Here is a 26954-nt window from a genome sequence, read left to right as displayed (position 1 = left end):
TCTACTCATTAATCACCCTAACTGTCAAAAAGTTTTTTCTAATATCTAATCTGTGTCTCCTCCCATTTAGTTTCATCCCATTGCTTCTAGTCTTTCCTTGTGCAAATGAGAATAAAGATGATCCTTCTACAATGTGACAGCCCTTGACATATTTGTAGACAGCTATTAAGTCTCCTCTCAGTCTTCTTTTTTGCAAGCTAAACATTCCCAAATCCTGCAACCGTTCCTCATAGGACATGGTTTGCAGACCAGTCACCATTCTGGTCGCTCTTCTCTGAACTTGCTCCAGTTTGTCTATGTCTTTTTTAAAATGTGGTGCCCAAAACTGTACACAGTATTCCAGATGAGGTCTGACCAAAGAGGAGTAAAGACCGATAATGACTTCACGTGATCTAGACTGTATGCTTCTGTTAATACATCCCAGAATTGTATTTGCCTTTTTTGCTGCTGCATCACACTGTTGACTCATGTTCAGTCTATGATCTATTAGTATACCTAAGTCTTTTTCACATGTACTGTTGCTTAGCTCTATTCCTCCCATTCTGTATATGCTTTTTTCATTTTTATTGCCCAGATGTAGTACTTTGCATTTTTCCCTGTTAAAAACCATTCTGTTGGTTGCTGCCCACTGCTCCAGTTTATTTAGGTCTTTTTGAATCCTCTCTCTCTCTTCTCTAGTATTAGCTATCCCTCCTAGCTTTGTGTCATCAGCAAATTTAATCAGTTTACCCTCAATTCCTTCATCTAAATCATTGATAAAGATGTTGAACAATACAGGTCCCAGGACGGTGCCCTGTGGTACCCCACTTGAGACATTCATCCAGCTGGATGTGAAGCCATTTACAACCACCCTTTGAGTCCGATCACTAAGCCAGTTATGAATCCACCTAACAGTTGCCTGGTCCATTGCATACTTGGTCATTTTTTCAATAAGGATGGTGTGAGATACTTTGTCAAATGCTTTGCTGAAGTCAAGATATACTATATCTACAGCATTTCCCTGATCCACCCAGTCAGTGATTCTGTCATAGAAGGAAATTAAGTTAGTCTGACATGACTTGTTAGTTACAAACCCATGCTGACTCTGGTTAATCACTTCATTCTTATCCATGTACTTACATACATGTTGTTTAATAATTTGTTCAAATATCTTTCCTGGTATAGAAGTCAGACTCACCGGCCTATAGTTCCCTGGGTCCACCTTCTTCCCCTTTTTGAAGATAGGAACAACATTTGCTCTTCTCCAGTCTTCTGGGACTTCTCCTGTTCTCCAAGAATTTTCAAAGATTATGGAGAGTGGTTCTAAAATTTCTTCTACGATCTCCTTCAGTACTCTGGGGTGTAATTCATCTGGACCTGGAGATTTGAACTCATTTATGTTAGCTAAATATTCCCTCACAATCTTTCTGTTTACAGATAACTTGGATTCCTCTATTCCTTTAAAAGGACAGTGAAGATCAGTTGATGTTACATTTTCTTTCTGAGAGAAAACAGATGCAAAATAGGAATTAAAAAGTTCGGCCTTCTCAACATCCTCTCTTACCATTTCTCCATTTTCATCCTGTAAAAATCCTATAGCATCTTTGACTTTTCTTTTACTTTTGACATACCCCCAAAATCCTTTTTTATTGCTTTTGGCATCTCTTGCAAGCCTTAATTCATTGTCAGCTTTAGCTAACCTGATACGTGCCCTACAGGATCTGCAGACTGCATTATAATCTTCTTTAGTTATGCCTCCCTCTTTCCATTTAATAAACATTTCTTTCTTTCTTTTTAGCATGTGTTTAAGTTCTGTGTTCATCCATCCTGGTTTCCTTAAATGCTTCCCATTCTTCCTACTTTTCGGGATTGTTAACGATTGTGCTTTGAGAATCTCATTTTTAAAAATTTCCCATCCTTCCTGGACATTTTTGTCCTTAAGGACATCCAGCCATTGGATCCCTCCTATTCTCTTTCTGAGTCTCTTAAAATCTGCCTTTCTAAAATCTAACCTTGAAGTCTGAGTCTTCACATGTCTTCCTCCTCTAGTTATCCAAAATTCTATAATAGCATGATTGCTGCCTCCTAGGGTCCCAGCCACCTTTACCTCCTCAACCATTTCCTCCCTGTTTATAAGGATTAGATCCAAAGTAGCAGATCCCCTTGTTTTCTCCCCTACCTTTTGGAAGATAAAGTTGTCAGCAAGAGAGGATAAGAATTTGCTTGACCTGTTAGTTTTACTTGAGAGAGATTCCCAACAAATGTCTGGATAGTTGAAATCTCCCATGACCACTACGTCATATTTTTTGGAGAACTTGGTCATTTGATACATAAAGAGTTCATCCATATCTTCAGCTTGCCCAGGTGGCCTGTAGTAAATGCCTACAATGGTGTCCTTTCCGTTGTTCTCTCCTTGTATTCTTACCCAAACAGTTTCCACAGAACTCCCAGTCTCTGAAGCTTCAATCTCTGTGCAGATATACGCTTTTCTAACATACAATGCGACACCTCCTCCTCGTTTATCAAGTCTGTTTCTTGCAAATAAGTTGTATCCTTTTAGCCTTTTATTCCAATCATGTGTATCGTCCCACCAAGTTTCAGTGATTCCAATGACATCATATTCCTTTTCCTGCATTAGTAGTTCCAATTCTCCTTGTTTGTTGCCCATGCTTTGTGCATTTGTATAAAAACATTTTAGTTTGTGATTGGTTTCTCTTCCTCCCATATTTTTATTATTTAAATTGTTTTGTCTTTGTTCTTCCTTTCCACTTCCAGTAGCAGAGATCTCAGTAGTATTTGTCAGCTGTATGGCTTTTTCTGGCCTTTTGCTTCCCTTCCCACATTGTTCTAGTTTAAAGCTCTTCTGATGAGTGTAGCAAGGCGACTTCCAAATACATGTTTTCCAGTCTTCGTAAGGTGCACCCCATCTCTAGCAAGTAGTCCATCGTATAGGTAATTCATTCCATGATCCAGAAATCCAAATCCTTGTTGACGGCACCATCGACGTAGCCAGTTGTTCACCTGTAGAATCTTATTCCACCTCATTGTTCCATGGCCATCCACTGGGAGGATGGATGAGAAGACCACCTGCGCTCCCAATTCTTTCACTTTCTTGCCTAAGTCTTCAAAGTCACTGCAGATGGTTTCCAGGTCCTTTCTTGCGGTGTCATTTGTCCCCACATGTATTAGCAGGAATGGGTAGTGATCTGTAGGTCTGAAGAGTCTTGATATCCTGTCAGACACATCTTTAATTTTTGCTCCTGGAAGACAGCACATTTCTCTTGAGGTTATGTCTGGTCTGCAGATAGCGGCCTCTGTTCCTCTTAACAGGGAATCCCCCATGACCACCACTCTCCGTTTTTTCTTCACAACATTCCTCTTTCTCCATCCAGGAGGATTCTGAGGGCTTACAAGGTTATTCATTGCTGGCAAAGTCTTATTTTGCTGTATTTCTTCATGGTTCTCCTGCGTGAGAGCCTGGTACTGGTTCCTGAGCAGTATGGGTGCTGACTGCCTCTCGATCCTCCTGCTTCTGTGGGTCACATGCTTCCATTCCAATGTTTCGTCAGGTGAAGTTCGAATTTCTTCTCTTTCTGAATCATGAAGAGATAATTCTGCTCTGTCTAAGAACTCTTCACCTTCCTTAATGATTTTCAAGGTAGTTAACCTCTCTTCTAGATTTCGCAACTTTTCCTCCAACAGGGACACAAGCTTGCATTTCTGGCATGTGAAGTTTGGCTTTTCCACTGGCAAGTCTGTGAACATGTAGCAGGATATGCAGCTCACCAAATGGCTCCTGGACTCTTCCATGTTCTTATTGTTAATGTTCTGAAAACAGTGAAAAAAGCTTAAGAAAAAAGCTTCAAAATGCGCGCGCCAGTAGGCGCGCGGTTTACCGATGTCCTCTTTTCAGCTCCAACAGCCAAACTCCAGTGTTCTTTGAGCTCGCGGAGACTCTTCACTTACCCCAAAATGCAGTGGGAATATGCAAATTATCTCCTCAGGACCTCCACTACCCAGGAGATGTGGTATGATCAGACCATGTTCCTGACGGTCAGACACAGCCGTTACACAGTACACAGCAGGGGCACATTTATAAGATTATCTCAGCACAGAACATTTAATTTAAACACATCAGATTGTGGAAGTTATTATTATTCCAAGATCTATTGATTAAGATGAACTTTTGTTTGTGGGAAAACCCCTTAAAGTGCATTTCTCACAATAGACTTATGACTTATCAACTAAAATTGACATAACAGTGTGATTGTGTAGGTGAGACTGTTGGGACAACAACTCTTTAAATTGTGGTCATAGTGACCACTGTATCAAACTGTTTGGAGATAGTATGCAATGAATTTCCATTCTCTGTGTTCAGTCTAGTTATAAACCTTTATGCAATATATAAAGAGATTTGATGGGCTATTTCTGAATGCTTCCCTAGAGTGCAACCCTGAAATCAACATTGGTTGCTTCTTATCATTGAATGTTTAGATATGATTGCATTTTACCATATATAGGTGCTTCTCACAAAATTAGAATATTATCAAAAAGTAAATTTCTTTCAGTTCTTCAATGCAAAAGTGAAACTCATATATTATATAGAGTCATTACAAACAGAGTGATCTATTTCAAGTGTTTCTTTCTGTTAATGTTGATTATTATGGCTTACAGCCAATAAAAACACAAAATTCATTATCTCAGTAAATTAGAATAATTAACAAAAAACATCTGCAAAGGGTCCCTATGTGTTTAAAAAGGTCCCTTAGTCTGTTTCAGTAGGCTCCACAATCTTGGGGAAAACTCCTGACTTGTCAGATGTCCAAAAGGCAGTCATTGACACACTCCACAAGGAGGGTAAGCCACAAAAGGTCATTGCTAAAGAAGCTGGCTGCTCACAGAGTGCTATATCCAAGCATATTAATGGAAAGTTGAGTGGAAGGAAAAAGTGTGGTAGAAAAAGGTGCACAAGCAACCGGGATAACCGCAGCCTTGAAAGGATTGTTAAGAAAAGGCCATTCAAAAATTTGGGGGAGATTCACAAGGAGTGGACTGCTGCTGGAGTCATTGCTTCAAGAGCCACCACACACAGACATATCCAGGACATGGGCTACAAGTGTTGTATTCCTTGTGTCAAGCCACTCATGACCACTAGACTACACCAGAAGCGTCTTACCAGGGCCAAGGAGAAAAAGATCTGGACTGTTGCTCAGTGGTCCAAGGTGTTGTTTTCAGATGAAAGTAAATTTTGCATTTCATTTGGAAATCAAGGTCCCAAAGTCAGGGGAAAGAGTGAACACAATCCAAGCTGCTTGAGGTCTAGTGTGAAGTTTCCACAATCAGTGATGGTTTGGGGAGCCATGTCATCTGCTGATGTAGGTCCATGGTGTTTTATCAAGACCAAAGTCAGCGCCGCCATCTACCTGGAAATTTTAAAGCACTTCATGCTTTCCTCTGCTCATAAGCTTTTTGGAGATGAAAATTTCATTCTGCAGCAGGACTTGGCACCTGTCCACACTGCCAAAAAAGTACCAATACCTGGTTTGAAAACAACAGTATCACTGTGCTTTATTGGCCAGAAAACTTGCCTGACCTCAACCCCATAGACAATCTATTGTCAAGAGGAAGATAAGATACCAGACCCAACAATGCAGACGAGCTGAAGGCTGCTATCAAAGCAACCTGGGCTACCATATCACCTCAGCAGTGCCACAGGCTGATCGCCTCCATGCCACGCCGCATTGATGCAGTAATTGATGCAAAAGGAGCCCCGACCAAGTATTGAGTGCATTTACTTAACATACATTTCAGTAGGCCAACATTTCGGATTTTAAAATAATTTTTCAAGCTGCTGTTATAAAGTATTCTAATTTCTGAGATGATGACTTTTGTGTTTTCATTGGCTGTAAGCCATAATCATCAACATTAACAGAAATAAACACTTGAAATAGATCACTCTGTTTGTAATGACTCTATATAATATATGAGTTTCACTTTTTGCATTGAAGAACTGAAATAAATTAACTTTTTGATGATATTTTAATTTTGTGAGAAGCACCTGTACAATCCTATTTACTGCAGTATGGCTTCTAACATTTTCAAGTTCTGACGGAGAGGAAATGTTGAACTGTTCATACATGAAATGGTATAATCGTAGCGAAGACTGAACATAAGCATACTGACTGTGATTCTGGATTAAAATGATGATTTATGTATACAGAATACAGAAGTTGGGGTGACAACCTCTAAAGCTTATATAAAAGAGGCCAGTAGGCTGTGGCCTATGTAGATACATTACATATAAAAGCATAAATTGCTTTCTTCAAACATCAGAATCAGAATCACAATGACTTTTAGACACCCTGAGTATGTTCATGGTTGATCTCATAAGCCAAGAAAAATAGCTTTTAACAACTGAGTGTATGGCTCAATGTTACGTGCACTGGCTTCTAGACATAGAGTTTCGGGTTCAAGTCCCAGCAGCAAACTGTGACTTTTTTTTATAAGTCACATATCAAAGTCACATATCAAAGTCAGATGCCAAAATTACATGTCAAAGTCACTTATCAAATTCAGATGTCAAAGTCACATATCAAAGTCAGATGTCAAAGTAACTTATCAAAGTCAGATGTCAAAGTCACATATCAAAGTCAGTTCTCAGACAGGATATTTAGCCTCAAACTTGCTTTATTCTGATGTTTGACTTTGATATATGATCATGTCCTAAAATGGACACTGTGCCAGTGCATGTACACCAAACTCCCCTCAAGAGTCATCTCCAGACACCAGTTTCTTATAACCATATGACTGCTCTAAGGCATATATCTGAACTGCTGTTAAGCTGATGAGACCAGCAGCTGAAGGGTGAAAAGTATCAATATCTAGTTGTAATTAGTAGTCTAGGTGATACAGTCTCTACAGACTCTATAATTATTTGACAGACTTAAGAGTTTAGACCTCAACATGAATACACACTCAAAAGCAATGAAAATCCCCAAATGCTGCTGTCTAGCAGAAGTGGCCACACGTGTGCAGTGCTTACAAGCTGTTTTCTTTTGAGCTTTTAAGGATTAATGTGAAGTTGGCAGACATTGCTGGAGCTATTCTTATGAATGAAAAAGCAGTTGTGGTCTGTTTCCTGGGCAACGAGCTGTAAAGAAAAGAAAAGAGTTGACATCTCAAGAATGACTGAAAGTTTAATTAAAAACCCACTAAACGGCAAAAGTGGAAAAATCTGGGAAGATGGGAATAACTCTTTAAAGAGAACCTGTTAACAGGATTTAGCAGTATTACTTTATATATTAATGCATGGCCATAATGGCACTGATATACTGATTAAATTTATATTTTTGGTGAATCAATCTGCTTTGTGGTTCTTGATTTGAAGTTTTCGTCTCATGCACAGGAACGGTACTGTGGGTAGGTAGCGTCTTCATCTTCTTCTCTGGCCCCTCTGCCTGCCTCTTGTGTTTCTATGACAGGTCACTAATTCTTAAGTTAAAGGGAATCTGTCAGCAGGTTTTTTCTATGTAATCTGAAGGCAGCCATGAGGTAGGGGTTAAAACACAGATTTCAGCTAAGCCTCTCTTATAAAGCTCTAATGGTTTGTATGCACTTGTATTTAATCATTGCTGTGACTAGCTGGTCTTGTGAGTCCTGGTCTCACATGCCCCCTAGTGTGATAGGCACCTCACTGTCTATGTACTTTGTACATACAGAGCCTGGTGTGGGCGGGATTAGCTTCCTCAGCTCTGCTTCATTGCTAAATTTAAAAGCTCTGATTACTGCACCCAGTAATCTAAGTGATACATCGTTGGATTCAGCTTCTCTTTACATCAGGTTGCTCTCAGATAAGGTAGAAAAAACCTGCAGATTCCCTTTAAGCTAAGAAAGAACTAAGAAAATATAGTTGCACTCTGAAATGCTATAATATGCAAGTGACGCGACCCCTGGGCCGTGGGGTACTCGGTGCCGGGCCGGTCGTTGCTAGGGGAGATGTCACAGTGGCGGTGACCCGGTCCGTGACCGAGGGCGGTCAGTAAAAAGGGGATTTTATAGTTTTTAGGTATAAAGCTCGTGATGCCACCTGTGGTATGCGGCTAAAGGGAGCCACCGCTGCAGAGCAGGTCCTCTGGAACTGATGTTAGTGCAGCGAAGCAGGTGTGGCTCTCCACAGGTAGAGCTTAGCTCCAGGGCAGTGTAGATGTTATAGGTGATGCTGGGTGTTGTAGTGCAGGGTTTGATGGCGCAGCAATAATCAGTCCACAACTTAAAGGCGGTTTCCTCTTATCTTTACTGGCGGTGATTAGGCAAACCTGGACTAGGGTACTGGCAAGAAGTGGAAGTCCGGGCAGCCTGGAAGCAAGTAAGGAATCAACCTCACCAGGTGAAGTTGGAGGCCTTCCCTTTCCACTAATCTCTTTGGCCCTGCTGCTTATAGCTGTGCAGTGGCCCTCGTCCCTGAGTGCAACGTCTTTGTGCTCACCCGTATGGCAGGCAGCTCGGACCTTGCTGATGCGTCGCTCCCACTTGGTGGTGCTGGGCCCTGCGGTGCTGCTGAGCCTCCGGGCGTCTGCTGGGGCCAGGAGACCTGCAGTCTCCTGCCCTCCGGTTTCTGCTGCTGGACCTTCAGTGCCCCACAGCCTCGGACTCCCGTGTCCGGTTCCTCTGTGTTGGTTCCTTCAGGGGAGAACTGCCGTGCAGCTCCACTCCCCAGCTCCTCTCGGGTCGACGTCCTCACTTCAACTCCTCACACCTAGTCTAACTAACCCCGCCCACAGATCCCAGTTGCCAAGGGGAGTGGCTCCCCTTGCTGGTCTGGAGCCAGGAACGTGTTGCATGTTAGTATACCTGACTAGGGGACCCCTGCTTGCTTCCAGGCATGGCATCACCTCTTGTGAGGGAGGCAATGCCACTGTGGCAACAGGACCCCTGGGGTGCCACACAAGCAATGAATATAGAAAATTGGAACAGCATTACTGTTATAGAAAATAAAGATACTTAGCTCATAAATTGGCCAATTCATGAGGGCCCAACAGCCAATGACAGGGCATCATACCTCAGTGCTTTGACTCTAACATAATGATACAATTTATAGGGCAGGTAGGATCCAGATCTAATTAAAATTGCCATAGGCTGATGGGAGGAGTGCTCAGTCAGGAGGAGGGGTTTATTACAAATACAAATTGATACTTTTGGTGAATCAATCTGCTTTGTGGTTCCTGTTTAATCAGGTTTTGAAGTTTTCATCTAATGATATTTCAGTGCACAGGGACATAACTGTGGGTAGGATCTTCTTCTTTTCTGACCCCTCTACCTGCCTCTTGTATTTCTATGACAGGTCACTGATTCTTAAGTGACCTGTCGCCTTTTAGAAAATTTGCGCCGCCGCCACTGTCACTGGTGTGGGTGGTGCATGCACAGTTTGTTCCATGGCTTGACTTCTAGTCTTTAATAAAGTGGCATTTTATTGAAGACAGGAAGACAGGCCCTGGAATCTAACTGCACAAGCACTTCCCAAAGCAAAATTTCAAATAGGAGACAGGTTACTGAAGAATCAGTGACCTGTCATAGAATCACAGGAAGCAGGCGGAGAGGCCAAAGCAGAAGGAGAAGACCCTACCAACAGTCTCACCCCTGTGCACTGAAATATCATTAAATGAAAACATCAGATCCTAATTTTACAAGAACCACAGATCGGATTGATTCACCAAAGGTATCACTTTAATCTGTATAACAGCGCCATTATGGCCATGCCTTTACTTTATATTGCTAAATCCTGCTGACAGGTGCTCTTTAAGAACTTAAACTTCAGACTCCAGAAGAAATCAGTCCCTAAAATAAGTTACTATAGACCTGTGTTTCCCAAACTCCAGTCCTCAGGAGGACCCCAAACAGATCAGGTTTTCAGGATTTCCTTAGTATTGCACAGGTGATGGAATTATTATTAAGGTTTCAGAAACTGCCACGGGTTCTCTCACCTGTGCAATACTAAGGAAATCCTGCAAACATAATGTGTTGGGGGGGCTGTAAGGAGGGGGTTTGGGAAACACTGATGTAGATACTTGACTTCAGAAACTGGTAAATTGTATATTAGAAGTCTTTGTTATTGACAATCTGTGTTGTGTCAGATCTTTTTGCACTTAGTATGTTACAAGATGATGCATGCAAAATTTAAAAACCCAGTAAAAAATCACAGACAGTTAAACATTTAAACATCCATTATTCAAATTTTATTGCAGTTGCTAACATTTATAGATTCATTCTTTTAGAATAGCTGAAATATGCAGCTTTAAAATATTGTCAAGTTGTCATCTATGATCATGAAAACTGGAAAAACAAATGGGTTATTCTGAAGAAGAAAGGATGAAGGATACCAATACAGTTGCAGGTGGTTTTATTCGTCAGCGTATTTCGAAGTATACAACTTCTTCATCAGGACAAACCACAAACATTCTTCATCCTTTTTTCTATGGCAGCGCAGAATAACCCATCTGTTTTTCCAGTTTTTATGTTTGTATCTCCTCGTGGGTCTGCAGAAGCCTTAAGCGTTATCAGTGATTGTGTGCACACAACCCAACCATGTGAACATAATCGACTAGAACTCTAGTGCCACCTTGCCACATGAATTACCATTGAGAGCCAAACCAGTCACTCCATTTACAAACATGTGTTTCAGAGAGTTTGCCCCTCATTAGTGCAAACCATGAGGTCTGATTGCTAAGCCGGCGTATGGAGACGTATAGGCTATGCAATCTGGCATATTAAATATGAAACTATCCTCTTCGGAAAGAAAGAGGACTAAAATTTGGGGCCACTTATTGGTGGTATTTCTCCTAAAATTCAATATTGACCCTTTAACTAGCTTAACAACATGACTTAGGATAAATACATTTTCTACGGTCTTTAAAAACTGTATATTTTTATTACAACACAGTCTACTTCGAGAAGCCTTCATGTGAAATAATAGCAGGGGTCATGCAAAGTTAATTTATTTATTTGCACACTGTGATGCCCATGCAGCAATAAACCTTTCTAATTTGTATTAAAGTCGCTCAAACAGAATGTTAAATCAATGGAAGAGGATATTAAATAGAGAGAATGGATGAGGGATAAACAGACCTAAACTGAACCTTTATTGAGTTATACTGATCTATGAAGCATGAATCTTACATAAAGATCGATTTTTTACTGTATGTCTCAACTATTCCACTCAATGTATATATAAACCATGAGATAACCTTGATCTACTGTACCTTAATGCTGGTGAAAGACAATGGATTGATACAATTTGTATATTTTTAGTGGGTGCTCATTTAAACAGATTGCTAAGGCCCTCATTCATTAATGCTTTTATGCCACAAAACTGGTGCAAAAAGTTTTGAAAATTTGCACATTTTTTGAGTTTTACGAGTCAGAGTTTTGTGACTTTTGGCTTTTTCACGCCAGTTTCTTAGGTGGGATGGGGGAGCATGACATCGCAGCTTGTGCAATTCATGATGAGCTGACTGGAGTAAATTTGTGGCAAGGTACAAGGATGTGCATGCCACTATTCAGACTCTCCTGATTCTTTAAGATGTGTGCACATCTTAAAGGGGTTGTCCGGTCCAAATCGATAAGTCTCCAGTCACTCTATGTGGAATTTGCCAGTTTCAGACCCAGGACCAGAGGATATGTATGAGTTATACATACCGGTCAGTGGGAGTGGCCTCACTTCCATATACTTCTATGGAACGAGGCTGGGCCTTCTAGTCGGCCACGCCCACAGGATAGTCGCTTCTATAGATGGGGCGCGGCCTCGCTCTATACAAGTGTATGGAGCGAGGCTACGCCCACTAGCTGGGATTATGTATAACTCATACATATCCTATGGTCCTGGTCTGAAACCGGCGAATCCCCGTAGCACACAGTGCATGCACTGGAGGGATTCATAAGTCTGTAGTCACACAGAGTGATTGTAGACTTATCGGTTTGGACTGGACGACCCCTTTAATGAATCAGAAGCATCTGAAATCACCATGCCTCCTCATCAAGACTGCGTGAAAATCACCAGTCTTGATGAATTGGGGCTTTAATTTTTAAATAAAGTCTCAAATGTAAGATCTTGAGTTAATTTATTCATTGCATATGCTATGTCAGGTACAGTAATCATTTAGACCTAGTTTTCTTCTAGAGAATCGCATAGACAAAAGCAGGATAGCCATCAACGTAGCTCACGAAGCTCAGAGTCCCCACGATTTTATTTCAATGACCTATCCCAAAGATAGGTCATCAATATTCTAGTAGTGGAAAAACATGTTAATAATAGTATTCAATTCAATTCAACTGCATCTAGGGTCAGTGAGATGCTGTTATGTCTGTGGCTGCTGGACAGGAGAAGGAGTATCACCTTTTACCTGGCAGCATCTGCAGCTCTTCTTTTTATTAGCCAACATCACATGTGCGGTACTCTTCAACAATGATTCCACTAGGAAGATGCTCAAAACTTTACAATACAAATCAATGGGAAAGCTAAAAAAAAGCACGGCAGTGACCAAGCATTTTTCACGTTTTTTTTTTTTTTTTTAGCAAAAATCTTAAGTATTTTCTTAAGTTCTTTATGGATATCAAAAAAAACATCCAGAAAACACCAGAAGAAAATGTAAAAATGCGTGGAAAAAAACACTTAAAAGAAAACGCTCAGGAAACAACAAAAGAAAAAAAAAACATTTGCAAAAGATGCTTCAGGTTTATGAAACTCCAGAGGAAAGGAGAGTATCCTGAAACATCTGCTTGAAAAATGGATGTTTTTGACTGACCGAAGAAAGTCCAGTGTGAACATACCCTTAGGACTTATTCTTCTTTATGAGTGCATTTGTAAATGTTTTATTGGTTTATTTTTCTTTTCTTTTTCTGGATTAACAGAAGGGAACAAGGTTCTAAGAGTAACTTTTCCTTCTTACTTCCATCCTCATCCTCACCCTCATAATTCAACTTAATAACTATATGGACTTAAAGCGGTTGTCCACTACTAGGAAGATCCCTTTTCAATCTGAATGTTTGCCTACATTAAAATAAAAACACTTATACTCACCTCCCATGCTGGGGCCATTCCAGCGGTGTCGGCACTTGCTCTCGTGCGGTTGTTACGTTATGTGAGCCCTGCACCCAATCAGCGCTGGAGTCACTGTTCCCTTCTTCGGACGTATAAGTAATCCAGAGGGGGTGAGCGGCCACCTGCAGCACTGAAATGGGAGGTGAGTATTGGTGTTTTTATTTTAACGGGGGAAATATTCAAATTGAAAAGGGGTTACCCTAGCAGTGTGCAACCCCTTTAAAGTTATTTTCTCCTAAAAATTACTTCTTGAGTCTGGGTAGTAGAGCAAATTAGTTGTAAGTCTAATTTTCCAAGCTGCTTTGCTTTTTGATGGGTACCTCTCTCTCAATGTCAAAATGAGGGGTCATTTCTAGTGATGAGCGAGCATGCTCGCTACTGCTCGGTGCTCGCCCGAGCATCTCACTGCTCAAGATGCTTGGCGCTCGCCGAGTATTTCCGGGTTGCTCGGACGGGAACTCGGGTCCCCTCCCTGCATGTTTGGCGCTCATTAGAGAACCAATGAACATGCAGGGATTGCCTGCCATGCACTGTAATGCCGTAGCCATGTTGGTTGTGGGCATTACAGTGATTGGCTGGCCGCACAGCGTCATCAGGTCTATATCAGACCTGGCGCCGCCATGCTCGTCACAGTCAGTCCGGATCAGACAGTGTAGGGAGAGGTGCTGCTGCTATGTCAGGGAGAGATTTGATCGTGTATTAGGTAGTGTAGGGAGAAAAACTGTACATTACACATATCCATCTTAACAATCAGTCCTTCTGAGGACTAATCCATCTGCAGAGATATCAGGCAGGCAGGGTATAAAGGCAGGCAGTGTATATAGCAGACTGCAGTGCCTATAGCACAAGAGGCTCCATTCCAATTCTGCCTTCTGCTGCTGTTAGATATTTCTATACAAAGGCCCAGGTCTCAGGGGCCAGGAATACTTTTCTTTGGATTTTAATCCTCATTATTTGCTTAAAAAGCAATCCAGAGAACACCATTTTTTCTGCGCCATTTGCTTGTTGGCACTGCAGAATATAGCCAGGTCCTTTCCATATTAGAGCGCTAGAAATCCAGCTATTTAAAATTGTGCTTTCTGCGTCAAACGGATCACATATATGTTGTCAGAAAATACTGCCATTTCTGGCCTCCATTAAAAATTTCCATTAGTGTGTCATTGAAGCAATTCACCGCAGTTCGCTGTTCAAACTACTTACCTACAGGCAAGGTATTTAAAACTCTGTTTTCTCTATCACACGGATCACATATAAGTTCGCTCCAAACTCAGTCTTCCACACGGTCAAGTCTCAGTAGCCGTGAGTCTGGACTGCATATTCCTCACCCTGATCCTCCTTCCTCCCACCATGCCGAGTACCCAGAGACAACTGATTCCACACTTGGACCCTCTGAAGAGCTGTTCACTTTTCCATTTATAGATTCGGGCCTCTTGCCCGGTCCACTTGTAGCGGGGCAAGAGGAGATTGCGTGTAGCGATGCCCAAATATTTGAGCAGCCACGGTCACACAAAGGCAATGGTTGGAAAGTGTCACAAGAGGTGGACGATGATGAGACACAATTGCCAGAAAGTCAGGAGGAGGACCAGGGTGCGGAAGTGGAAGACGAGGTGGTGGATGATATAGTAACTGACCCAACCTGGCAGGTGGACATGCAGAGCGAGGACAGCAGCACACAGGGGGAGGGAGACAGAGTACCCCAACAGGCAGGAAGAAGCAGTGTGGTGGCCGCAAACAGAAGGCAGGCAGCCGTTCCCCTTAACACCAACATGAAGGAAGTTGCCAGTACAACTGTTAGGTCTTCCCAAGTTTTTTAAATACTTTGCCGATAACCCCAAAAAGGCCATTTGCACCACCTGCCAGGCCAGCATCAGCAGGAGTGGCAAAACAATCAGCCTGACCACCACCAGTATGATCAGGCACATGGCAGCAAAGGACCCGGCTTTGTAGGCCGTACCCCAGGGTCCAGGAACAGTGTCTGCGGGTGGCACCATTGCTTCTTCCACTGTTGTGCATGCAAGCCAATCCCCTGTTCATGGTGCATGCGAAGACGCCTCCTGCCCTGCACCTGTCGTTGCACACTCTCAAGTAGCAGCATCAGGAAGCACGTCTATGTCCTTGTCCCAGCGCAGCGTTCAGTTGTCCATACCCCAGTCCTTGGAATGCAAGCGCAAATATGCAGCCAACGCCCCACAGGCCACATTACTAAATTCTCACATTTCACGACTGCTTACGCTCGAAATGTTGCCTTTTAGGCTCGTGGAGATGGAAGCATTCCGCAACCTGATGGCGGTGGCTGTCCCTCGGTACTCGGTCCCCAGCCGCCACTATTTCTCCCGGTGTGCCATCCCCGCATTACACAAGCACGTGTCCCAAAACATTAGCCGTGCTCTCAACAACGCAGTTACCGGTAAAGTCCACCTAACCACGGACACGTGGACAAGTGCTAGTTTGCAGGGACGGTACATCTCGCTGACGGCTCACTGGGTTAACATAGTGGAAGCCGGAACCCAGTCGGACCTTGGGATGGAACACATCCTGCCGACGCCAAGGATTGCGGGCCTTAGGTCAATCAGGGTTGCCCCCATGGTCTACAGCTCCTGCACCTCATCCTCCTCAGCCTCCTCCTCCTCTTCAGCCTCCATCTCCGAAATGACCACATCAGTCACAAGCAGGAAGCACTGCAGCACTGCCTTGGCCAAGCGGCTACAGGCTGTGCTGAAGCTAATATGCTTTGGTGAAAAACCGCACAATGCTGAAGAGTTGTGAACAGCTCTGAAAGAGCAAACAGATCTGTGGCTCACAACGCTGAACCTACAGCCAGGCATGGTCGTGTGTGACAATGGCCGGAACCTGGTGGCGGTTCTGAGGCGAGGCGAGCTCACACACGTACCATGCCTGACCCATGTGCTTAACCTCGTGGTTCAGCGGCTTCTCAAATCCTACCCGGAGCTGCCGGATCAGCCTGTTAAAGTACGCTGCCTGTGTGCCCATTTTAGAAAATCAGCTACAGCTTCCGCCACCCTTGCAGTGTTTCAGCAGCGTTTGCAGCTTCTGGCTCATAGACTGGTGTGTGATGTCCCCATGCGTTGGAACTCTACACTGCAAATATTGGGAAGGATTTGTGAGCAGAAGAGGGCAGTTGTTGAGTACCAGCATCAACAAGGCTGTTGGTATTCAGTTCAGACTCCACACATAAGACCTCAGAAGTGGACATGGATGTCAGACATATGTACCATCCTCCAAAATTTTAAGGACTCCACCAAGATGGTGAGCGGCGTTGACGCCATAATTAGCATCACCATCCCGCTTCTCTGTCTTCTGAAACGCTCTCTGCTCACAATCAAAGAGGATGCATTGCAGGTGGAGCACGATGAGATGGAGCAAGGAACCATACAGAGTGATTACACACAGCCAAGCCTCATCTGATCCCAACGTGGATTGGGTGACAATGAGGAAGAGGAGGAGGAGGAGGAAGGACAGGTGCTAGTTTCGAGCACTATAGATGGTACTACCTGCACAGCTGTCATACCGTCTGTTCAGCGTGGATGGCCAGAGGACAGAGAGGAGAAGGAGGAGAGCATGGTCAGTCATCCTCTTGGTGAGGACACGGAAGTCTTGCCGGTTAGTAGTCTGGCACGCATGGCTGAGTTTATGTTACGCTGCCTTTCCCATGACCCTCGCGTTCTCAAAATTTTGGGTGACAGTCATTACTGGTTGGTGACACTTCTAGACCCATGCTACAAGGAGAACTTTATATCTCTTATTCCTGAGGCGGACAGGTCTACAAAAATGGGGTAGTACCAGAAGGCCCTTGTTGCGGAACTATTAAAAAAATTCCCATCTGAAAACGCTGGTGGCAGAGGGCACACTTCATTGGACAACCAAGGAGTACAGGCGAGAGAGACACAACTTCAATCTAGCAGAGGCAGGGGAACACTGTCAAAGTTCTGGAAGAGTTTTCTCAGACCCTCCCATCGCACAGGCCCTGAGGCTGAGTTCACACGATGCGTATTTAATGCGTTTCCGCAGCGTTTTTGCAGTTGCGTAAACGCCACGGAAACGCATGAAAAACGCATGGTAGAAGGGCAGCGATGTTCCCCAATTGAAATCCACATGTGCTGTGCCCAAGATGCGGATTTTTCCGCAGCGTAAACGCTGCGCTCAAAAATCCGCAGCATGTCAATTAATTTTGCGTAAACGCGGCGTTTTCGCCGCCATTGACTTGCATTAGAACACGCCAATTCCGCAAGACTGCATCTGTACTTGTGTTATTGGCGCGTTCTAATGTGCGGATGGTACCCGAGTGTGGATAAGAGGAGAGTCTCCTCCACACCCAGGTACCATTAAAAAAGCTGTAAAACAAGAATAAAATAAAAAATATATATATACTTACCATCTGTCGGCCCACGCAGAGCTCCTGCTTGGTTCCCGGCACTTGCAGTGAATTGAAGGACCTGCGCTGACGTCAGAGTCATGTGACGGGTCACGTGACGCTGACGTCGGCAGGTCTTTCAATTCAAAGTTGCCAGCAGCCGGGAGAACGGAGTGTAAAGCAGGACAGCGCGGGCCATCGGAGGTAAGTATATACACTCTCTCGGGTCACACTATATAAATCCATGCTGCTTGCATGGATTTATATAGTGTGACCTAGTTGTCAAGCACTTTCCAGGTGATGCTAAAATCGCCTGGAAAGCGCTTGTCAATCTGCATGCGGAAACGCATGTGAATCCGCATGTGGATCCGCATGTATTCTGCATGAAAAATGCATGCACAATCTGCATGCGTTTTTTCTGCCAGGGAGATGCAGAAATGATGCAGAAATTTTCTGCTTCATTTCTGCATCGTGTGCATATACCCTGAGGCACGGGGTACTCTGACAAGGAGTGCAAAGTTTGGGAAGATGCTGAGGGAGTACCTTGCCAACTGTACCAACGTCCTCTGTGATTCCTCTGTGCCTTATAATTATTGGGTATCCAAGCTGGATACGTGGAATGAACTGGCTCTATGCCTTGGAGGTCCTGGCCTGCCCTGCCGCTAGCGTTTTATCAGAGCGGGTTTTTAGTGCCGCTGGTCGAATTATAACTGATAAGCGCATCCGTCTGTCAACTGAAAATGCTGACAGGCTGACTCTTATAAAAATGAACAACGGCTGGATTGGCCCAGACTTCTCAACACCACCAAATGATAGCAGCGTAACATAAACTCAAATTCAGTGTCTTTTCTTGGGAGGTGTATTCTCATGCATTTTTCACACCCACACATGAGTATACGCTTCCTGATTTTGTCTATTTGCTCTTGTCATCCTCCTTCTTCTCATCCTCCACCACCATATCACCAGGGTGACCGTGGTCCGTGATGCAAGACCCACATTATTTTTTAAAGGGTGTTTATGATGCCCGTAAAAAAATTTTTTTATACAGTATGTTCATGTATACCCCCCAGGACTAAATGTTTGTCAGCCCATACACTTAGTGCATGGGCATTACAAGTATAGAAGGCCCGCTCCTTTCTAATGGGAACATTTTTTATGAGGCCCTCCTCCACGTCTCTTCCAAGGGGCATTGAAGTGCCTCCAAATTTTTGGCAGCCCTTGCATTCACTGCATAGGCCAACACTATGGGAGACTCTCTCCTTTCTAATGGGAATTTGTCGTTACTGTGTCCCTGCTCCGTGTGTCTTTAAATTCTTAGTGGGGTTTTTCCTAAAATTTGTCAGCCGTTAGACTCACTGCATACCCTTTAACTGTATAACAGATCCTCTCCTTTCTAATGGGAACATGTCATACCTTGTTACTGTGGCCCTGCTCCATGTGTCTTTAAATTCTTAGTGGGGTTTTTCCTAAAATTGGTCAGCCGTTGGACTCACTGCATACCCTATAACTGTATAGCAGACCCTCTTCTTTCTAATGGGAACATGTCGTACCTTGTTACTGTGGCCCTGCTCTATGTGTCTTTAAATTCTTAGTGGGATTTTTCCCAAATTTTGGCAGCCCTTTCAGTCACAGCATGGGCATTACCAATATAGGAGACCCGCTCCTTTATAATGGGAACATTTTTTTTGTGGTATTGGGTTGCGTCCAAATTTTTGGCAGGCCTTGCAGTCACTGGATACGCAATAACAGTATAGAAGACCCACTTGTTAATAATGGGAACAACAAAGCATAGCCGGCTAATGGCTCTCTAACAATAGCTAGGGCCGACTGCTGGCCTTTTAATAATAGTAAGGGCCATCTGATGTCCCTGTAAAAATAAGCTTTATGACTTTCAGAGTCCCTCCATCATAAATAAAAAAGGATGTGTCTGATGATGTGTCACTCACCACATTGCCAGATAAGGTTGTAAAATGTTAAATGACATTTCCCGGTGAATGCATTTGTCTTAAAAAATAACGTAAAAAACCCCAAAACAATAGGATCTTTCTCTAGCATAAAAAACATCGTCACCAATTTAACCTCAATGTAATCACATTGTTCAGCTCATTCACCTCCTCCTCCATCTCCGAAATGACCACATCAGTCACAAGCTGACAGCACTGCAGCACTGCCTTGGCCAAGTGGCAACAGGCTGTGCTGAAGATAACATGCTTAATACTTAATTGACAATCCGCCCAGCGGTGCAGAGTTGTTGAAAGCTGTAACACAGCAGCCTGATCTGTGGCTCTCACCGCTTAACATACAGCCAGGCATGGTCGTGTGTGACAATGGGCGGAACCTGGTGACGGTTTCCCTCTATGCCAGTACTTTCACCAAGCTAAAGAATATGGCTGTGTTGAAATACAACTCCCACTGAGAAGCTGTTTCAGATTGAAAAACATTGTGCCCACCAGAGGATTTGATTCTGAGGGCTAACCTTTCTCATCCACTCAAGAGCCCCATAGCAGCTGCAAAGTTAGCGCTATCATGAACTCTCCTGAGGTAGAAGCCAAGGCACACCAGAGGATTCTCTGGTGGGACCGTCCAACCCTGCCGAGAAGCAGTCCTGGCTAAGAAAATTGTGTGGGAAGGTTCCTGGACACCCTATGGCTGCTTTTTTACTGAGGATGAAACACATGCAAACACGGGGAGAACATACTAAGTCCTTGCAGATGTTGTCCTTGCTGGGATTTGAACCCAGGATCCCAGCGCTGCAAGGCTTCAGTGCTAACCACTGATCCAATGTGCTGATGTTCACCCTCTAATATCTAACAGGCTGGAGTAACTTGCACCTACTGCCACTCTATCTTCAGCTCCTTTGTGAGAAAATGTATTTGGGCAGCCACTCAGTCTACCAAATAAAATTCCTGAGAAGAAAATTGGGGATGGCTTCGCTTCTGGTACTGGGGGCAGTGCTAATACCATGGCGTTGTACCATAGTTTGCTGGAAATATTCCAGGCTGGTTGGAGGCAAGTAAATTCCCACAGAATAGTACCAGCAGTAATGTTCAGGCCACATTTCAAGTGCAAGCAGCTTTAGAGGACTTCCTGGGAGAAATGACACGCAGGGTAGATATGGTTTTCCTCTATGCCAGTCGTTTCACCGAGCTAAATACAACTCTCAGCAAAAAAAGTTGTGGACTGGCTCCGTACCGTCCCTGGCCACATTCACCTGTCCACGTGTTTGTGGTTAGGCGGTCCTTCCCAGTAAGTGCACTGGGGAGGGCACGTGTAATGTTGTGGGACCCGTGTTTGTGGAAGGCGGAGGCGATACCGGGAAATATAGTGGCGGCTGAGGACCGAGTATGGACACCCAGCCGCCGCTGGCATGAGGTTGTGAAAAGCTTCCGCCTCCACGAGCTTAAAAGGCCATATTTCAAGTGCAAAGAGCTGCCCAGAAATCTGGCAGTTTAGTGTTGCAGCCTGTGGGTGGGTAGGTGGCTGCCTGCATACTTGCACTTGCATTCCAAGTAACAGAAAACTAAGCAGATGGTGGCCTCTATCATCATCATGGCCTCACCTCGGCACTATGAACTCTCCTGAAGGAGAAGCCAGGGCCCACCGGAGGAGTCTCCGGTTCTCTGGTAAGCTCGTCCAACCCTGCCGAAAAGCAGCCCTGGCTAAGAAAAGTGTGGGGGAAGGTTCCCGGACACTCTATGGCTGTTTTTTTAATGTCGATCGACCATGCTTATGCATGTTATTTCTCAAAACGCATTACAGATCAGGCCATTGTCCAACTCTGTATTCAAGAAATTAAATGCGCAAAGAAAGATGTGTGTGTGTCAAAGCACCACCGACAAGTGCGAGTTGATGTTGGACTGGCTGCCATTGCTTCTGCAACAAACTCAATTACAGGACTTCCTGGGAGAAATGACACGCAGGGTAGATGCGGTTTCCCTCTATGCCAGTCCTTTCACCGGTCTAAATACAACTCTTAGCATAAAAAGTTGTGGACTGGCTCCGTACCGTCCCTGGCCACATTCACCAGTCCACGTGTTTGTGGTTAGGCGGTCCTTCCCAGTAAGTGCACTGGGGAGGGCACGGGTAATGTTGTGGGACCTGTGCTTGTGGAAGGCGGAGGCGATACCGGGAAATATAGTGGTGGCTGGGGACCGAGTATGGACACCCGGCCGCCGCCGCCGGCATGAGGTTGTGAAAAGCTTCCGCCTCCACGAGCCTAAAAGACCACATTTCAAGTGCAAGCAGCTGTCAAAAATTTGGCAGTATAGTATTGCAGCCTGTGGGTAGGTGGGAGGCTGCCTGCATACTTGCGCTTGCATTCCAAGGAATATGGTAAGGACAACTGAACGCTGCAGTGGGACAAGGACGTGGACGGTGATGTGCAAGTCTGCAATGACAGGTGCATGGCGGGAGGCATCTTTGCATGCGCCAAGGATCACTTATAATGGGCACACTTTCAGGCAGTGACCTGGGAGTCAGAGATCCTTTCTGAGGTCTTCTCCTCCCCATGCTGTTCCCATGTCATTTCAGCACTGTATGCATGTGTCTGATGATGTGCACACACCACATGGCCAGATAAGGTTGTAAAATGTTAAAATGACATTTCCTGGTGAATGCATTTGTCTTGGTTGAAAGCAATTCAAAAGTGCAAAAATGCATCAAAAACGCTACGTGTGAACATAGCCCAAGTTGTGGAGGAGTATTTTTGTTGTTGGTTATTTATTTTGCCTTATATACAAGTCATTACCCTGGAAAGGATGTTCCTTAACATATTTCCCAGGAAAATCCATTTTGGTTTTGTTTTTGTATGTTTTATTGTGAGTCCGTAAAAGTGGTGTAATACTCTGACCACGTGGCTGACAGCAGTGATCTGGGAGTCAGAGATGCTTCGAGGGGTCTTCCCCATGCTGTTCCCAAGTCATTTGAGTACTGTTCCCATCGATTTGGGCAATTTTTAGGCCCTCTGCAGACCGCCGGGGGGAGCCGCCTGAAAAATGCTCGAGTTTCCCATAGACTTACATTGGGCTCGTTGCTCGGGTCGAGCACCCGAGTATTCCAATTTGCTCGACCCGAGCAACGAGTACCCGAGCATTTTAGTGCTCGCTCATCACTAGTCATTTCCTTTTTGATTAACTTCCCTTTTAAGGACCAGGGAATTTTTCCGATTTGTGCTTTTTTTCTCACCTTCTTCCAAGGGCCATAACTTTTTTAACATTTAGTTTAACATTTAATGCACGGGAAAATAGGAAAAAAAACTTCCAAGTGCTGTGAAATTTGTTATAAAAAATGCAATTCTGCTATTTTTTGGGGTTTTATTTTTATGTTGTTCATTCTATGGTAAAATGATTCTGAAACATAATTCCCCAGGTCGGTATGGTTATGACAACACCAAACCTGCTTAGATTCTGTTTATAATTAAAAGTTTAAAAAAAATCCAGAAGTTTGTAAAAAAAAAATAAATAAATTTTGCTTTGTGTCACTATTTTCCTCTACATATTCATGTTTCCATTTCTTGAGTTGTATGAGAGCTTGTTTTTTTGACCAAAAAAACCACAATTCTGCCATTTAGATTTTTTTTCTCATTACTGCTTTTACTGTATTGGTTAATTGATTTTACAATTTGATAGACCAGACTTTTATGAATGTGGCAATACAAAATATGTTTTTTTTTCTTTTTAGTCTCTTTATCTTTAAATGGGGAAAAAGAGGGTTTATTAAAATTGAATATTTAAAATAAATCTTTTTCATTTTTTTTTTATTATTCAGTTTCCTTAAAGGACTAGAACCTGTGATCTTCTGATCTCCATGTCATTGTAGTATATAGTTAAAATCTCAGTTTCCTATGAAGCCCAGCATGTGGTTTGGAGTACCAAGAAGGCAGCAACTGGAGTACCAAGAAGGCAGCAACTGGAGCTCCAGCAGGCCACTAGCTACCATGGAAACCAATCGGTGCCATGCAATTTCAAATTCATTGGGCAGATGGGAGCCTGTATGCACAAGTAATGATGCACGATCCGTTTAAACGCTGATGTCTGAGAATAATAGCAGCAATTGAATGGTTAACAGCAAACAGCAGCAGTAGGAACTCACATAGCCAGCATCAGAAGTGAGTGGAGATAGCTGAGCTCCTTTACAAATATGATCACATCTGCAATTGCATATATTTATGTGTTTTTGCATTAATTGGTTAAATTGAGCAATTGGTTGGCCAGTGTATAGGCAATGCAATTTAAACAAGGATTCCTTTTTTAACTGACTGCATTCTGTGTAATATTTCCCATTTGCTCTCAGATCATAAAACTGCTTTGAAAATCTACTGGTGATTATGTAAGCCATATTTTTTACATAGTTTTTGGGGATTTACTTGGTGTCAGTCATGCCCAGCAATAAGATCTGAGGGTTGGTGGTATCTCAAAGACAAAATATATACAGTATATATAGTACCTCCTTTATTACAAAGCTGCACATGTTCTCGAGAGACTGGTCCCAGGTCTTCTATGTACCATCAAGTGGATACACCTGCTGCATAAGACTTTAATAATGTAAAGATTCACATTCATCCATTCTGTCACATATCTGCTGTGTTATCATCATATCTACTAGTTGAAGTTTTTGCATTCTTCATAGGTTTATTGTTGCAGCTTTCTCATTTGACCGTAGACATTTGGGTTCGTGGAGACGTCTCATTGTGTATAATAGCCATCTTAAGAACTGATGAGCCAGGTAATTTTCCCTTATACAACAATTCTGTGCAGAATTTTGCTTTACACTAAGAAAGTTATTTTTAAATCTTCTGCAAGTTCTCAGAAATGTACTAGAAGTCTTTATGTAAAGCAGCTTTTCTCTTTGTTTCATAATTTATCTAGACTTAACATTTCCGTGACATAAATTATGTTAATACAAATCTCTTGTTCATTAATAATTTACAATATTTTAAACCTGAGAAATGACAATACTGTCAAAATGATGACCTGGTAATGCCATAGTCTCAGGTGTTCTTAAAGATCTACTTATGCAGCAGTTTTACTAATATTTCAGAACTTTTTAATAGTCAGTTCTAGAGAAGATAAAACAAGTATGTTAAATGAATATCTGGGTTTGGTCAAAAATAGGGAAGAGCGAACCCGAAGAAGTTTGGGTTCTGGTACCCGATCGAACTGTAGTCCAAAGTCCGAACTTGAACCTGAACCCGAACACAGTCAAAATCAATGGGGACCCAAACTTTGGAGCTGGAAAATTCTCTCTCCTTCCTTGACTCCCAAACACTAAAATGGTCTTCCAGGTCCGTGTACGGCTTTCAGCACTGATATCCGGTACAAACTCCGAACTTTACAGTTCGGGTTCACTCATCTCTAGTCATGAATATATCATATAGTAACTAATGTATAAATATATATATGTATATACACTACTCAAAAAAATAAAGGGAACACTTAAACAACAGAATGTAACTCCAAGTGAATCAAACTTCTGTGAAATCAAACTGTCCACTTAGGAAGCAACACTGATTGACAATCAATTTCACATGCTGTTGTGCAAATGGAATAGACAATAGATGGAAATTATTGGCAATTATCAAAACCCCCTCAATAAAGGAGTGGTTCTGCAGGTGGGGACCACAGACCACATCTCAGGACCAATGCTTTCTGGTTGACGTTTTGGTCACTTTTGAATGTTGGTTGTGCTTTCACACTCGTGGTAGCATGAGACGGAATCTACAACCCACAGAAGTTGCTCAGGTAGTGTAGCTCATCCAGGATGGCATATCAATGCGAGCTGTGGCAAGAAGGTTTGCTGTGTCTGTCAGCGTCATGTCCAGAGGCTGGAGGCGCTACCAGGAGACAGGCCAGTACACTAGGAGACGTGGAGGGGGCCGGAGGAGGGCAAAAACCCAACAGCAGGACCGCTACCTCCACCTTTGTGCAAGGAGGAACAGGAGGAGCACTGCCAGAGCCCTGCAAAATGACCTCCAGCAGGCCACAAATGTGCATGTGTCTGCACAAGCTGTTAGAAACCGTCTCCATGAGAGTGGTATGAGGGCTCGACGTCCACAGATGGGGGTTGTGCTCACAGCCCAACACCGTGCAGGACGCTTGGCATTTGCCACAGAACACCAGGATTGGCAAAGTCACCACTGGTGCCCTGTGCTCTTCACAGATGAAAGCAGGTTCACACTGAGCACATGTGACAGACGTGACAGAGTCTGGAGATGCTGAGGAGAGCAATCTGCTGCCTGCAGCATCCTTCAGCATGACCGGTTTGGCACTGGGTCAGTAATGGTGTGGGGCGGCATTTCTTTGGAGGGCCGCACAGCCCTCCATGTGCTTGCCAGAGGTAGCCTGACTGCCATTAGGTACCGAGATGAGATCCTCAGACCCCTTGTGAGACCATATTCTGGTGCGGTTGGCCCTGGGTTCCTCCTAATGCAGGACAATGCCAGACCTCATGTGACTGGAGTGTGTCAGCAGTTCCTGTAAGATGAAGACATTGAAGCTATGGACTGGCCCGCCCGTTCCCCAGACCTGAATCCGATTGAGCACATCTGGGACATCATGTCTCGCTCCATCCACCGTCACGTTGCACCACAGACTGTCCAGGAGTTGGCGGATGCTTTAGTCCAGGTCTGGGAGGAGATCCCACAGGAGACCATCCGCAACCTCATCAGGAGCATGCCCAGGCGTTGTAGGGAGGTCATACAGGCACGTGGAGGCCACACACAATACTGAGCCTCATTTTGACTTGTTTTAAGGACATTACATCAAAGTTGGATCAGCCTGTAGTGTGTTTTTCCACTTTAATTTTGGGGGTGACTTCAAATCCAGGCCTCTATTGGTTAATAAAGTTGATTTCCATTGATGATTTTTGTGTGATTTTGTTGTCAGCACATTCAACTTTGTACAGAACAAAGTATTCAATGAGAATATTTCATTCATTCAGATCTAGGATGTGTTATTTGAGGGTTCCTTTTATTTTTTTGAGCAGTGTATATGCATATATCTATATATATAAATATATAAATGGTCTGGTAGATCATCTCAGTCGGCTGCACATAGAAGTAGACACAGGAACGCTGTGTTTTTAAATCTTCCACTGGTTTATTATGGATACGGCATAAACCAGTCAAAGTTAGCAAAATAAACATGGCCTTTCTGGCCTAAAGAGAAAACAAAACATAACATAAGGCACAAGCCGCGTTGCTGCGGGGATCTGCCGGATCAGGAGCCAACATATAAAGGTTCAGCTTTCCTTAACACAAACATCCAGCTTTGTCCAGGCACACCCCAATAATGAATCACCAGAAGGCTATGTATTTATCCTCTGTAACCCACCCTGGGGTGGAGATACTGTATATTGAACAGCCTCCCACCCACTGTACAGACGTTCAACCAACCGAGCCCTAAACATGGCCAATTAACCCCTCTCAGCACTAAGTGGGCTGGAGCATTTTTCTATGTTCATATCACTGAAGCTAACATCCTCAATGATACATATCTCCCCTCCAGTACTTTG

General features: G+C 43.5%; 1 protein-coding gene across 4 annotated transcripts in view; it reads left to right on the top strand.

The window, feature by feature from the left end:
- Positions 1-26954, top strand: part of CHRNA7 (cholinergic receptor nicotinic alpha 7 subunit) — a 460420-nt gene that overhangs the window by 87438 nt on the left and 346028 nt on the right. The window contains exon 2 of one of the 4 annotated variants that reach the window (XM_073652951.1): positions 24072-24167. The exons of the other annotated variants lie outside the window; for them this stretch is intronic. Coding sequence (XP_073509052.1) covers positions 24159-24167 — 9 coding nt within the window. The 5' untranslated portion in view covers positions 24072-24158. The remainder of the gene's footprint in view (positions 1-24071; positions 24168-26954) is intronic. 4 annotated transcript variants of the gene reach the window in all.

Source organism: Phyllobates terribilis, unplaced genomic scaffold (genome assembly GCF_046119375.1).
Source record: "Phyllobates terribilis strain yellow unplaced genomic scaffold, ASM4611937v1 Scaffold_11__3_contigs__length_659146591, whole genome shotgun sequence".
NCBI classification, from domain to species: Eukaryota; Metazoa; Chordata; class Amphibia; order Anura; family Dendrobatidae; genus Phyllobates; species Phyllobates terribilis.
This window is presented reverse-complemented; position numbering and strand designations above follow the sequence as displayed.